The sequence below is a fragment of the Amphiprion ocellaris genome, chromosome 8, assembly GCF_022539595.1.
Source record: "Amphiprion ocellaris isolate individual 3 ecotype Okinawa chromosome 8, ASM2253959v1, whole genome shotgun sequence".
Classification (NCBI taxonomy): domain Eukaryota; kingdom Metazoa; phylum Chordata; class Actinopteri; family Pomacentridae; genus Amphiprion; species Amphiprion ocellaris.
The window spans coordinates 29,168,701-29,184,432 of record NC_072773.1 but is presented as its reverse complement, the minus strand read 5'-3'; the positions used below and the strand labels follow the sequence as shown (position 1 = coordinate 29,184,432).

General features: G+C 40.7%; 1 protein-coding gene across 3 annotated transcripts; it reads left to right on the top strand.

Annotated features, from left to right (window-relative positions):
- The first annotated feature begins 397 nt into the window (after positions 1-397).
- On the top strand, positions 398-14,452 carry si:dkey-32e6.6 (extracellular matrix protein 2). 3 transcript variants are annotated; one of them, XM_055012649.1, is made up of 10 exons: positions 398-881; positions 1,002-1,147; positions 1,273-1,470; positions 1,592-1,844; positions 2,242-2,357; positions 4,325-4,457; positions 4,537-4,694; positions 5,303-5,442; positions 12,849-13,175; positions 13,488-14,452. In XM_055012649.1, exons 1-10 carry the CDS (start codon positions 689-691, stop codon positions 13,669-13,671), a joined length of 1,848 nt encoding a protein of 615 aa, XP_054868624.1. In that variant the 5' UTR covers positions 398-688; the 3' UTR covers positions 13,672-14,452. The 3 variants fall into 3 exon arrangements, with proteins under 3 accessions (XP_054868624.1, XP_054868625.1, XP_054868623.1); XM_055012650.1 differs by having other exon boundaries at positions 999-1,147; positions 1,610-1,844; XM_055012648.1 differs by having other exon boundaries at positions 999-1,147.
- Positions 14,453-15,732: the final 1,280 nt, after the last annotated feature.

The following is a 15,732-nucleotide window of genomic DNA, read 5'->3' as shown; positions in this document are numbered from 1 at the left end:
TCTACCATCCCTGCCTCTTGTTGGACAGGCTCCAAGATCAGCGTACACGACCAACACACACTGATGACAAAATCTTACTGACACAAAAATGACGGGAATAAAAATACATGTTTCATAATCACATGATGATGTCTGACTAGAATCCATTATAGGTGTATGAAACTTACTGCATTCCAGTTTCTTTTTTTCTGTCTCCCTTTCACGGTCTGATCTCCACAAAAATATAGGTGTTTCCATCTTGTGTTAGCAGACAGTTATGAAAGGGAGTGGAGACAAGGAGGAGCAGGGCGGGTCTGTATATTTCATGGTGTGAAGATTGAGAGCTTTTGTTAACACTGAGTATATATTTTTTTTACCTCCCTGCTTCCTAAATATACCCTCCCATCCTCTCGCTCTTTCTTCACTCCAGCGTTCACTTTGAGTAGAGGGCATGTGCGGTACGTTTTAGTATTGATTTAAGCTGACTCACAACTGAGAAGTCCCACCTTTTGCTCTGAGTGTTCATAATCCCAAACTCTTGGGTTTTCTGCAGATGTTGATGTGTAAACTCCTAAGTTGACTGCTGCTCACAGAGTTTCTACTCTTTGGCATCTGCACTTTAGGTGGATTTAAATCCACACTACATCCCTGACGATCTGAAGAAAAAGTTTTTGATTTGTTTCTCCACCTGGAAAGAGCTCATCCAACAATGCAAATGCAAAGGACGTGGATTGTGTTCATTTATCTGACAGGCACAGTTTTATCAGGACATAGCCAAGAATCTTGGCACGATGTGGCTGCATTATTGGAAATCTCTTCTGAGACATCTGAAATAGAAGAAGCAACCATGCATCCAACACAGATTGATACAGGAGGGACATTTTTGGACACACATGCTGGTGGTAAGCCTCTAAATTCTACCTGTTTCTGTCTTGTTCTAAGAGTTTAAAGTTATGTAACTTGTACAAGAGTGAAAATCTAACATGTTTTCTGTTTTGCTGATTGTTGTCTTGGTGAAGAAGAGGTTGAGGATGAGCATCTCCAAATGGATGAAAATGACACCAATCAAAAAAGGGCTGATTTCGAAAAGCTGGAAGCTGGTAGAAGAAGGAGAAGCGCCTGGGGCAGGAAGCATGCAGCCACAGTGGAGGCCACTGCATATAGAATAGTAAGACCAGACAAACACGGAAATTGGCATCTTTGCAGTTGTGCAGGAATCTTGTTAAAACTCTGTTTACGTTGATGTTGCTCCTTTGATCAGTTTTGTCACAGGTTTCCTGCTGTTTATTGTAGGCAGGGTTTGGGCGACCTCTCATGGGCTGGAGAAAACGAGGAAAAGCAGAGGAGGAGACCAGCGCTCTGATGGCTGCACTTAAAGAACTTCATGCTGAGAGAAGAAGGCTGATGGATCATGGGAAAACACATGAGGAGGAAGATGATGATGATGATGACGACGATGATGACGACGATGATGATGATGAAGAAGAAGAGGTTTTGATTTTTTGTATCAATAAAGCCATTGTTTTTAATTGGAGTAACTGCATCATCCAGTTGAAGTAAAGAAGCAACTTTCTGCAGCCGTATGTTCATTTAATTTCATTTTATTCGTCAGGAGGAAGAAGAAGAAGAGGAGGAAGAAGAAGAGGAGGAAGAAGAAGAAGAAGAGGAGGAGGAAGAAGAAGAAGAAGAGGAGGAAGAAGAAGAGGCAACTGAGTCTCCCAGCAATCAAACAGAAACATTCTCCAGCTTTACAGCGTCTCCTCTTGAGTGTCGGACTGCAAACAGAGAAATCAGCTGCCGAGGCATCGGCATGACTCACCTGCCAGTCTTCCATAACCTCGAGGCCTCAAAGCTGGACATGGCAGGTGTGTGTGATATGAGGTGTGCAAAATAAGCATGTCTGAGCTTAGCAAGATGGTACAAAGTAGAAGTGCAATCATTTTCTAGGACTACCAGTAGCTGCAAGAGCTGCTTTGATGATACTACACATATTTTATGGATATTTTTTCTCCATCCGCACATCTAAGGTTTTAGAGTTACTTTGATGTCTTGACATCTGAATTTAGTTGGCAGGGGATATTAAAGGGCAGTATATTCCATTGAAGATTCCAGTGTAGGTTTCAAAAGGTCCTGCTCAGATATGTCAACATGACAAGTGAAACTGCTCATCACACACACGTCAGTGGACTTCAAAACAATGTTCTATAATTTCACATACACTACATCGTATCAGGTAATTAATGTCTTTATCTAATGTCTAAGAGAACAACATCAGAATCATCACTCTGCAAAGTTTCTCTGGCCTGCCGAACCTGGACACACTGGACCTGAGCCAGAACAAACTGGATGATGAGTCCTTTAGCCAAAACCCCCTATTTGTGAGTAGTACTGCTCTCTGAATATTTCAACTCCCTACTGCTGCCACTAACCCAACTGTCTATATCATCACTCCTTATGTACAAGTACCTAAAAGCTGTAGTTGTAGTTTTTTCTGCATGTTTGATCATGCTTGGATGTATAATTATCCTTTACTTTGGGGTGGAATACCTGTTCTTACTGAATCAATGGCACTACTTTAAGGCACATAGTGTTACTGATACATGCCACCATTTATTATCTATAACCATTTTACCCTGTAGAGGGTCACATGGGGCTATAGCCTGACATTGGATGAGAGACGGTGTACACCGTGAACCATAGTTCAAGTTCACTCTGTTCTACCGACAAAAATGATTATTACGACTTTAATTATCTTTGTTTATCAATATAATTGCTCTTTATCAATGTGTGTGTGTGGTTTTTGCATCCTTTACTTACGTGTTATTAACTTCAGCCTACTTTCTGATAATTTATAAGACTAATTGCTAAGACAAGTGTCTTTTCTCTTCCAGAAGTAGAGACAGAATGAGGAAGTCTTAACCACACCTTGTTTATACAGAAAGAGAAGAAACAAATAGAAGCAAGGCCCAAAGGAAAAGAAGCAACAAACACAAATTTGCAGCTTAGGTTTCCTATTTTTGGTGCAAATATTTGATATATAAACTTTGGTATTATTAAAATCTGTTAATAGTTAAGATAATTTTTCTGATGATTCAATGGAAAAATTAATTAGTGATAGATTAATCATTTATTATCATTATCAGTATACAGCAATTTCAAAATGGAAATACACCGCCATGTTGTTCACTGCTTTTTTTTGCTCATATGTCTTCTAACCTTAAAAAAAATACCATGTGGATATGTTACAATGTTAAAAAAGAAAAAAAAAGTGATTTTCACTCAAAGAGCTTTTATAATTCTGCTCGGTTCACCAAAATCATAATCTTAATGCAAACCGACAATTTTCCTGTGAAGAACAACACAACATAATGATTCAGCTGAATAAAACTCGCTAGTGCCTGAGTATCTTTCATCCTCTCAACTTTAGGACATTGAATCATGGCCACAAACAGGCATTTGGGGGGCAGGAGGGAGGGAAAGGATGCCACTATTACAAATCAATGTACACTCAAAATAGTTCTGAAGCTGTGATTCGAAGGTAAAAGTGTTAAGCTGTGGTTTACATCTTTGACTTCCTGTTGCCTTCTTTTGGTTTGCATCTAAAGAACTGGTTCAACATTGTCCTGAGCAGCTCTGTTTCCCTCTTCTGGAGATTCTGCTGCCTGCTAAGTGGGAATGAATGAGTGTGTGACGTACAAGCTCGTTTTATAAGTGACTTTGCATCTAATTAAAATAAAAAGCAGCCTGGATCCGGTATCATTACAGTAATAAAAGAGTACTAAAACTGCATTAACTAATCCTTTCTAAGAATAGCCTCTGGTCTAACCTCTAAATGACCACAGGCCAAGCTCAGTTCCTGACCACACCGAGGCAGCCTACCACACTCTGACCAATCATTACACACCACCACTGATATACTGTCACGGTATTGGCTGGATGGACCTGTTGGAAAACAGCTGGAGCCAATGATGTGGAGAATATAAGTAAATTCTTTTTAGGGGGATATTTTTTTTTCTTTCATTTTGTGCTCAGATCCTCATAATGACAGAGGACCGATGGCCTGGCTGGAGCGATACTGCAACGATCTTGTCCACTGCTTTTACTCACAGTTCCACCACAGCAGCTTTCACTGAAGAGCCAACCAAAGTGGCTTCGCTAAAAACAGAACATGATACATGGCGTGGAGGAGATGCACGATTCTCACATTCTCTCATTTGGTGTATTTCTGTGAAGTCTGTGATTGCATCCTGATTGTCAAGTTGGGATGGAAAATTATGGACTTTGAGATAAGTATCCATTTTATCTGTTTTTTTTCAATGCTTCTTTTCTGCTGCATGTCATGCAGAACTTGACCTTTCTGAAGAAGCTGAATCTAGATGGCAACCAGATTACCACAGTCCCAGCGCTGCCACCATCTCTGGAGGAGCTGAAGATCAACAAAAACAAGCTGGGTACACTCACCCCCGACTGCTTCAAAGGTACGTACATCTTGCATCAATGCACATACAGGCAAAACACAACCTTTTGTGAAAGTAATGACTACATTTTTTCTACTAGGTTTGTCAAACCTGCTGAAGTTGGAACTGGAGGAGAATCTCCTTCATGAGGGAAGTGTGTCACCTTTAGCTTTCAAACCACTGCAGAGACTTCTGGATCTCCAGCTGGACAACAACCATTTCCACTCCGTCCCTTGGGGCCTTCCTGCCTCTCTGCAGGTGCAAGAATCACCTTAGTAGAGGAAATTGTTCCCCTGAAAATGTTAGGCTAAGCAACAGAGGGCCTGCTGTTGTACTTTGGGCCACCTCAGAAAACCTGACAATGGCTTAAAGGCAGCGACCACATATGTTCTGTCACACAACTAGCAGAGCTTCATTTGTGGTTACCTTTGAGCTTCACCATGCTGCACTGAGTTAATGTGTTTACACTTCAGTCTCAGACTGAAAACGCACTGAAGGCATGACGTGAAGCAAAGTCTGTGTTCACCTTTCATTTGCTGTGGGACTCAAGTGAATTGCTCAGTGAGGCAGGAAGTCCACACTGTGTGATAAAAGGTAGAAAATGTAACTTTTATGGTGAAATTCAACTGACGGTTAAAACTAAGAGCAAAAAGAAAACTGTGGTGGACCAGTAAAAGGCTTTATTTCTTTTTTTTTAACCTGCTGTAGACCTTTGAGCTGGAGACCAGAGAAATCTCATGTATCTTCAGATATCAGCTTTATTTTGTTGTTTACTGAGCATTTTTAGTCAGAACACAGCTATGTTTAGTTACTGCTGCTGCCCGAAATCAGACATTAATGTCTGTGCGTCTTTTTTTATTGTACAGGAGCTTGAAATGAATGAAAATCTGATCAAGGAGGTGACAGAGGAGGCGCTGAGGAACTGCATTCATCTGAGAGCGTTAAACCTGAGTCATAACCAGCTGCATGAGCAAGGCATTGCTACCCGCGCCTGGACACGTCTCAGGTACATCCATCCATCCATCCATCCATCCATCCATCCATCCATCCATCCATCCATCCATAACGGTCTGTAGTTCCTCCATCAGCCACGAGAGGGAAGCCTGGTGTCATTTCACTGTCACCACAATCTGAACATTTTCTTATCATTTTTTATGTTTAAGCATTTTCATCACGTTTTTTTTTTTTTTGCTTGTGGCATCTACAAGTTTTAAAATAACACCTCATGAAAATGTTTTCTAACAGCTCAACGATAACTTATAGCTCCTGTCATCAATACCTCATGCTGACACTTTTCACAAACAGATCGAAGCACAATCCAGATAAATACTACTGCTCCTTTAGCCTGTCTGGCAGCTGTATCAGTACGTATTTTTAACTGACATTTTCACTGACAAGACAGACACATTATCGTCCCCTTTTCTTCTTCTTCTCACTCCCACAGACACACACATGCATGCTCACATATCACAGAAGTTATGACAGCTGACTTCGTGTACTTAGACGAGCAGGCGTGTGAGTGAGAGCCCGAGGGCAACTGTGTGCCTGTATGTGTGTGTTTATGTATGCCTAGATGGTGTGTATATGTGTGTGCATGTGTGCTGTTTAAATATAGTAAATTCCAGTGGGTTTTTCGTTGCTCCCTGGGATCCTTGTGAACCACAGTGGGAGCTTCAGGGAAAGCTGAGGAAAAGAGAATGCAAAAGAGCGAACGCAGGAAAGTGCAGTTAGAGAGACTTTGTGTGTATTATATGGCAAAGCAGAAAAAGTTGAGAAGATATATTAAGGAGAAATTTGATTGATGATCTTATAATCACAGAGGGGAAACGGTTAAAAAAAAAAAAAAGAAAACCCTTTCCAGACAGAGATGACATTTCATTGGAGACAATTCAAACATGCTGTATGGAGTCTTCATTTGACTTCTGACTCCAATATATATTTGATGCCTGACACTTGACCTCATTAGCAGTGAGAGCAGCAACTTTCCCACTGGCACTGCAGGCTTATTAGCTTTCCTCAATTTCTAAAGCCTGCTTCGGCACTGCATAGACAGCGGACTGTGAACAAATTCAGCTTGACCTGAACCTCAATTACACAGCAGGAGACAATGGCAAAAGGTCACTAATGAGCCCCGAGTGGCATAAAGCAAGAATCCTCCCTTTAGGTGGGTTGTCTGTAATTCTACACACTCAAAATGGTCAAATCCATGTTGCAACCACCAGTAGAGAAATGCATTCGCTGTGTAGTTGTACTGGAGAAGTAGAGTGGGGCTGAAAAAAAAAAGGAAGGAAAATGAAAAGTAAATTGCTTAATGGTAAAATAAACTGCAATGTGCTGGTTCTAGTTAGTGGAATTTCTCTGTTCCATGTCATGGAGTCAGTGTTATTGTTGCCTTCTGCTGGGGCTCGGTGATTGGAGGTACGAGTGGCGGGTACTGGAGGTTACAGGGAGCTGGGGAGTTGAGATTGGACCTGGCATCTGTCTCAGTCAGGCTATTACTAGATTCGCACTTCAACATCTACCTTCTCAATATTGTGTACCGATGACTGCTTTAAAAACACATTTTTATACCAAAGCAAACCTACTTGCAGGATGGAGCTTTCCATTTTATTTTTCTTCTTCACAGTCAGTTTGCAGTTCGAACATGTTTGGCTGAGTTACCCCAATATTACGCTTTGTCATCATGTAATGCAGAGTAAGTTTATAGTGTTTGAGCAAAGTCATCTGTGAGCTACTGTGCTCAAGATGAAGTGAGCAGCAGAATTAGTTTTATCTTAGCCATTTTAAAACAGTAGGGCATTCTTTATTATTATGATGAGGGAAAACAATCTAAATATATAATTTTTAGTGACATATATAGTTTTTAGGGACAGTTCCCTCTGACAAATAGTGGTGATACTCAAAGTGCAATATAAGAACCTCAAAATTGGACAGCTATTGAAATCTTTTCCTTTTATGATGTATGCACAGAGGCAGCAATTACCAAGAGGAACACAAATGCAGGACAAGGCAGATCTGGGACAAGTTTACTGTGTGAAAAACTGGTATCAAGGGGATGGCAAATCTCAATATCTATCAAAATTTAAGGTTATACACTGTGGGGTTGGAATGGATTAGCTTCCACTGTGGAAAAAGACACAACTTGTAGGGCATAGAAAGGACAAATTCTGTTTTGTTTTGTTTTTAAGCCACAAAAATACATGACTTACATATACTGCATTTTCCAATTGGAAATGCTAAGTCATGGCATATATAATATGGCATGACTCTATCTATCTATCTGTATATCTGTCTATCTGTCTGTCTGTCAAGATGTTAAGGTAAAAAAAAAACATGCTTTTCATTTTTGCATAACAAGTACTTTAATCCTAAATAAGTGTATTTTGCTGATAAATGCATGCAGTTTTGCCTGATTTTCTTTGTTATAAAGTATGCCTCTGTCTGCCTTTGTTAACAATTGTGCCTCTCTTTTTGTGTCTGCTTTTCCAGGTATGTGTTTGTTATGTAACTTGAATCTGCAGTAGCACACCATTTTGCACTAACAACCATAGTTGACTCTCCTCAAGGGCACAACTAACAGCTTTCATCTTTAAAACACAGTTGTACATGTACAAAATGCACACACACACACACACACACACACACACACACACACACACACACACACACACACACACACACACACACACACACACACACACACACACACACACACACACCTGCCTGTTTGCCATCTTCTCTTGGTTCTTTAGGAACATGTCAGCTCGAATAAATGTCTTAAATGCCTCCATATCTGCTTCCTCTGTTGTTGATCAGAACTCCACAGTGATCGCATAACTGCTGCCAGCCAACAGACCCAAACTCAAACTTCACATGTTCACTGATAAAACTACAGCATGTTTTGAATTACAGTGCCCATAAAAAAGTATTCGCCCCCCTTAGAAGATTTTTCCCTTTTATTGCATTTCAACATGGAAACAATATCAATTTAATTTGCCTTTTTTGGCAAAATTTTGATGTCAAAGTGTAAACACATTTCTACAAAGTAATGTCAATTAATTAAACCCATAAAATATCAAAAAAGTGTTTTACCCAGTTTACAGTGACACCAAATTCAACACAGGTGCAGCAAACCAGTGCTAGAAGTCACACAATTAGTGAAATAGAGATTGTGATGTGCAGCGAATGTGCCTCAGCTGATTGTACTATAAAGACACCTGTATCTGGATGTTTCAGTCACTATGAATTAGCACTACTGGCGGTAATTACAAAATGAAGACAAAAGAAACTCTGTGATAAGGTTACTAAAAAGCATAAGTCAGTGGATGGATGCAAGAAAATATCCAAGTCTCCAAATGTGTCTTGGAGTACAATTCAATCCATCATGAAGAAATGGAAAGATTATGGCACGTGTACATCTGACTAGAGCGGTGTCCTCAAAAACTGAGTGTCCATGCTACAAAGAGACTAATGAAGGAGGCCACCAAGACACTTATGACTTCTTCTGAAGGAATTACAAGCTTCAGTGGCTGGAATAGAAGAGAGTGTACATATACCAGCTGTTGCCCGTTCTACCCAAATCAAAGCTTTATGGTAGTGAAGAGAAACCCACTGGTGGAAAAAAAAGCTCATATTAAATCTCAGCTACAGTTCACCAGAAGGCATGTTGGAGACTCTGAAGTCAACTGTAAAAATGTTCTTTGATTTGATAGGACCAAAATTAAGCTTTGTGACCATCAGACTAGACACACTGTTTGGCGAACACCAAACGTTTCACATCATCACAAACATACTGTCCCTACGAAGAAACATGGAGGTGGCAGCATCATGATGTGATGATGCTTCTGGGCAGCAGGCTCTAGAAGGCTTGTAAAGGTAGAGGGTGAAATAACGGCAGCAAGGTGTAGTTTAAAGCTGTAGAACAACCTAGTGCAAAAGAACTCTGAATTTGGACAGAATTTGTGCTACAGCAAGACAGTGACCCAAAGCATACAGCCAAAGTTACACAAATGGTTTAAAGAGAACAAGATGAACCCACGTCAGTCCAATTGAGAATGTGTGCCTAGATTTGAAAAGGACTGTTCACCTATGATCCCTGTGAAAACTCATAGACCTTATGTGGCCAAAGGTACATCTACTAAATACTGACTTGAAGCAGGTGAATACTTATGCAGTGACTTATCTTACAGTTTATATTTTTAATTAACTGACATTACTTTGTGGAAATCTGTATTCCCTTTAACATGAAAGAATCTTTTTTTTTTTGTAAATTCTTATTAAAAAAGTCAAATTAAATCGACTCTAAATCAATGCTGTAAAACAATGAAAAGGAAAACCCTCCAGGAATGTTGAATACTTTTCATAGGCACCGTATGCTTTCACTGCTTTAAGTTACATAAACATCACTTCTTCCAAATATCCATGATATTTCATGAATAACATGTTCTCACTTGCAGCTTTTAATTTGGTTCATAAAATGTTTATATTGGGAAAATTATCCTAATCTTTCTTTTTGTATGTTCTGCAGCTCAACATAGCAATCTTGTGAATTGATCATAGACTTAAAAATATTCAATTCACATAGACAAACAGCATTAATTAAAAATGACACAAAGTTGTGTCTTATGTTTTTTCATTTACCAGTAAAAGAGACTGCAGTTACAGTGGAACAAATTATATTTGCTGGCCATTTGGTTTTTGTTTTTTTGTTTTTTTAATTGTGTCGTTTTGGCAGAGAAGCTGTCGCAGGAGATCTGTGTAGATTTATCATCGCTGCAGGCTCAGACCGACTGCATGGAGGTGCAGGTTCAGTCATCATCACGCCGAAGATGTTTGTGTCGTGTTATGCTGTGACGTGTCTCAGCCTGGTAGGATTTCTAACGAAAGCTCTTTTTGTTTTTGGCCCAGCACAAATTGGTTTCGTAACAAGCTTATATAAATGGGAAAACAAGCACAATTCTACACACTAAAACACTAGCACACAACAGCTAAAATATCACACTGATGTCAAGTAAAAAACGGTGACTTTAAGTGATCTTCAGTCGGTTACAAAGACATTACCGTCGGAATGGCAGAGTGCATACAAATACAGCTGAGTTTAAGTATACACTGCTGCTGTAAATTGTTGAAGTCATAACTTTAATTGAATCCACAGTTGCTCCCGTCTGGTGTCAACAGATGTGACAAATGACCCAAAATACTCCGAGATATCAGCCCATGTTAATAAATTCAATGCAAACAGAAGTGCACACACTGCTTTAACAAATCTGAAACCATGCACAATCATCCATCCATCACTGCATTTTTAAGCCTAGTCTTGTTGTCACTGGCCTACTTGGCACAGCTACTGTGGCTGGCTGCGTTACCTATCCTGGAACGCTTGCCAACGTGCTTCAACCAGCTTCTGTAGTGCTGCCAGTGTGAGCTCGGCACAGATGGAGCTGTGTGTATATGTATGTGTTATACCTGTGCTCCTGTATGTGTGTGTGTGTGTGTCTGTGTCTGTGTGTCTGTGTGTGTGTGTGTGTGTGTGTGGAGGTGTGATTCAAACTCTTCTGTGTGCTGGTTCTCATTAGAACCCAAAACTCTGGGGATGAGCAGACCATCAGCTTGATTTAAACCCAGCCGTGTTTACACAAATCCGAGGACACAAAAACATTTGGTTTGTGTCATCCACTGAGTGCCTTTCGATGACCGTTTCAGAAATGATATACTCATTTTGCAGAAAAAGTGCATGTTATTTGTTTGAACACATTTATGAATCTTTGAATTCACACCCTTGTGTCTGCATATGCATTTCTTGGCACATCTCTGTCTATGAGCATGTTTATTTGTCTGTGTGTGTGTAAGTGTTTCCTCTCCATATCATACTGTGCGTACGTGAGTGTGCGCTGCTGTGTGTGTTTGTGTGTAGGTGCCACTGGGTGGGAGTGTGAAGAGAGGAGGGCTCTGAGAAGAGAGGATTGTGTGTCCTTCTGCTCATTAATACCATGTGGAGCTCTAAGCAGTGGTGGACTGCTGCTGAGCTTCCGGGCAAAGTTTTAGAATACAAATCAGCAGCACACAACTGGCCTGAACTGGTGCTGAGGGACAAAAAAAAAAAAATCATTTTTAGGGTTGTAATTTCAGGCAGCAACCACTTTTTCACAGCAATCCATATCTGCCACAATATGTATCGGTTACAAAAAGGCCTCTTTGTGTGTGCTGTACGTTCTGAATTAATCTGTCATGCTCAGTCACTTGCGTCTTAACTTTGTCTTCATAATTATATTAATGTGGTGTTTTATTGCAGCTTTGTTAAGCAGAGAGGAATGCAACAGGCCTCAAGTGTCAGTGGACCTTCTGTAACCCCGACCTTTACTGTGTTACTTAATCTGTCTCATGGAAATACAATCCCCACAAAAATTGCAATGATTAATGCAACCTGGGAGTTGTAATGTTGAAGAGAGGAGAGTTATTACACCATAAGTTACCTTTACAAGTAACAGAAATACCAAGACATTCAGCAACAGTCAGACAGATGCCCCCACTCTCTTTCTCCTCATAGGTGCCTATTTCTCTTCATTGTGTGGTCACTAACTGGCCACCTTAGTGTGTTCTGAGAACCAGTGGTTGGTCGAAGTGGTCGATGAATGGCGGAAGAACAGAAAATGAGGTTTCTCTCCTGCTGTGAGCTTAGCTGTAAACTCACAACAGCTGTGTGGGATCCTCCAACAGAAACACCAAAGCCCTGTACTGCATCTTCGTCTCAGACCCCAGAAATCCAGTCCTGTCTCCATGGTCATTCATTCTGTTTACCCCAAACTAAAGATTTTCTGCTCAGATCACACATTTCTCTTCAAATTGCCACACACTCTTACATTGCAACCCCCCTGAGGCCCCATTATTTTCTCTCCTGGTGCTCCCTATTATTCCCTCCCAGCCTTGCTTCACAACTCTCCCCAACAGTGCAGTGCAGTAGTCCAGTAACTATAAAACATGAGGTCTGCAGTGAAGTGTTGGAAGAAGTGAAGAAGTTGGCATCCGCCATCACAGAGCTCTGTAAAACCTCACATGCTAACATCACCATGCTAACATGCTTCTGCTCAATAGTTATACAATATATTTTGCTTGAATTCATAAATGTCTACCTCAGTGTGATAGTTAGGAGACCACCAAAGTCTTCAGGTGGTATAGTTGGACAATTGTAAATTGTGTATAAGTCTTCCTAGCAGATGCTGTTGATGATTTCACTGTAAAATGGATGTCTTGTCCAGTTAAGATTTTTTAGCTTTGTACAAATTTACTGAGTGTCCACCAAACTTGCACTGAAATCCATAGAGCTGTGTTTGGCAAAAATGATCCAAAGTCATTTCATTCGAGGCTCTTTTTGTACTAAGGTTCATGATTCTTCTGTGTCTTTATTTACTTCAGGTCAATGGAGGTCTTGGACCTGTCCAACAACCAGTTCACTTCAGTCCCGATGAATCTGCCTCGCCATCTCCGTCAACTGAACCTCCAACACAACAACATCAGCTACATCCCTGCCTTCACCTTCCGTCACATACGCCCCGGTCTGCAGTCTCTCCAAATATCCCACAATGCCTTGAGCAAAGAGGGTATAGATCGATTCTCTTTTGTTGGGATGTACCGCTCACTGGCTGAGCTCCTGCTGAACAGCAATCGCTTGAGAGAGATCCCTCGCTGCGTCAGGCAGTTCAAGAACCTGCAGGTGCTGAGACTGGACAGCAATCAGATCAGGTAGAACTGCATCTCCCACAAAATCAGTTTTTAAGATTGAAGTATGATCATTAAGAATGCCAGTTTAAGCTAAATGCTTGCTTGCTTGTTACCCAATCCCGTTCTAATGCCATTAGCTCTGCTGTTATACGTAGCTCCCTTTGGAAATGACTCTAAGCAGCTTGGCACTGAAGCAAAGAAAGATATCCTGGCACCTTCACTGTCTGATGCAAATAACATCATTTCTTTCCATTTTGCTCCAGTTCTTGGTTTGTTGAGAGAGTCCGCGTTTGTGTCCGTCTAAATTTAAATGTATGTATGCTGCACTTTCAGGCTGGTGAGACAGTGGGGAGTGTGTCACCCTCGTAATTCTGGCTCCACCTTGGCTTCGGTCCACCTGGAAAACAATCTGTTGGAAGTGGAGAAGATTCCCACCAATGCCTTCTCCTGTGTCACGGATTCCCAGGGACTGGTCCTGTATCCACAGCAAGGCAACACATATGAGATACCTACATGAACAGATACACACAGTACACGTGTGCATCGACATGACAGACTTAAACTAATCTTTCAAGGTATTTTGTCGTGTGCATCTTCATAATCACCTCAAAATCATACATGGTTTGCAGAAATATAGTGTTATCATGATGTGTTCTTAGTCAGTCCGAGCTTTCATTTTAGCATCTCCAAACCCACCATTTTCTTTTACACCTCTTCTTTGATTGCAAAAATAACTGTCATATTTTGGTATGTAATGAAACAAGTATGCAATTTGCATGGTAATTGAAATAATCATTATATAAAACGCCCTTAAAATGTAAAAGGATCATACATTACAGTGGAATCAGAATGTGTTCTAAAGACAGGTTTTACTCTGCCTTTTCATTGAGGTACATGATACTTTGGGAATTTGAAGACTGAAGAGGATTAGCCCACGTCTCTAGTCTAAGTCTGGGGTACTTGCAGGGTTTGCGGGAGAAGCCTTTAATCAGTGTAAGCTGAAATAAAGGAAGGGTGGTTGAATGTGACACAGTCAAATCTAAGATGTCCCTGAAAGAAAGTTAAAACGCCTGGTGAAACAGTGTGAACCTAAGGGGGCCATTAGGAAGAAAAATATAAACATCATGCTGGTTCTCTATCACCAGATGAGCTCCAACATAAACATCCACCACTGGCTGCTCAGTAAAAATGCATAAGGTCGCTTTGACTGTGAAGGGGGCCTCATTCAAGGCCTCCAAACATGTAGAGGTGACGTCAGTCACTGTAGGATTGTGTACAGTAATTGGGGTACAAGTATGCATGCGGAGCTAAGGGAGAGCGGAGCTAAGGGACAAACATGAAGCTGATTTTTAAGACACAATACGGTGATTGTTCTTCGAAAGTCTCTAAGCTGATCAGCGAAAAATGAGAGGAGTAGCAGTTCATGTATAGTTGAATCCAGTAAGACGTGGCTGCAGGGCACAGAGGAAGGAAGATTTAAAACAGAGAGAGAAGATGAAGGGTGTAAGGCAGAGGGCTGGATCCTATTCAGAATGAAAGCTGCTGGAGCTCTGGTACCCTGCTGACCTTATTGACAAAGTAAATTCCCAGATCGGATTGTTCTATGTGCCTCTTTCTTTATGCATTTATCAACACCACTGGATCTCACTGTCCATCCGTCCAGCTGTTTGTCCCCCAACTCACCCCTTCCTCTCTCTTTGCCCCCTGCACTGGATAGCATGAATAAACAAAGCACCATTATTCTGTGTTAAAACATTTACAATCTTGGACAATTCAGAGATACTTTGAGCTAATGTGAGTATGATACGACCCACAACAGTGTGTTTGTTACCCTAAAATCAGTCACAACGAGAAAAAACACAGTTGCACTCTGAGTTACTGACCTTTTATTTTTTTTCCCTAAGAAACAACTTCATTAAAATCTCTTTTATTCTATTCCCCTCATCTTGTATTAAATCAGTGTCTCCGCTGAGCAATGTCAGCTGAACATGACAGCCAGACATCTTGATTTATAGTCTAGTTAACTGCTTTACATCAAATCCTGTATGATGAAATGATACCAGAGTGGTATCTTTAATTTGTCAACCCACCCGTACAAAGACAAAGCACATTTCACAATATATCACTCAGGGTAATGAATATAATTAAAATGATAAAATGCGGAGTCGTGCCAAGTGTATAAAGTTGTAATTTACAGACAGTGTACTTGCTGGGTTAACTAGCTGGCTCGGGATATAAGGTTTCAACAAGGACCAGTGTTTCTGTGGCTCTAAATGAAGAACAGAAGGTCCCCTGCAGACGTTCCAGTCGCAAACACATAAAGAGTGAGGCAGATAGAGATAGACAATAACATAGAGAATGAAAGTGAACATGTATGATCTAAATATGTTGTATGAACAGACACACATATTCATTCTTTTCACTCTCTCTGGCTGGGCGTGTAATCACATGTTCTGCTCTCAGTCTTGTGCATGTGGTTCAGTCTCCATTCTGCATAATTGTACAGTCATTTTGTAAACAGCACATTACTGTCTAAGAAACTACACATTCCCACTTATACTGCAGTTCCTGCATGTAC

What these genes read in the sequence shown, in the direction of transcription:
- si:dkey-32e6.6 (XM_055012648.1), top strand. Translation starts at nt 689, where the DNA reads ATGCAAATGCAAAGGACGTGGATTGTGTTCATTTATCTGACAGGCACA. An exon ending in CGCGCCTGGACACGTCTCAG is followed by an intron (nt 5,443 to 12,848) that starts GTACATCCATCC and finishes TATTTACTTCAG; the next exon opens with GTCAATGGAGGTCTTGGACC. An exon ending in CTGGACAGCAATCAGATCAG is followed by an intron (nt 13,176 to 13,487) that starts GTAGAACTGCAT and finishes CTGCACTTTCAG; the next exon opens with GCTGGTGAGACAGTGGGGAG.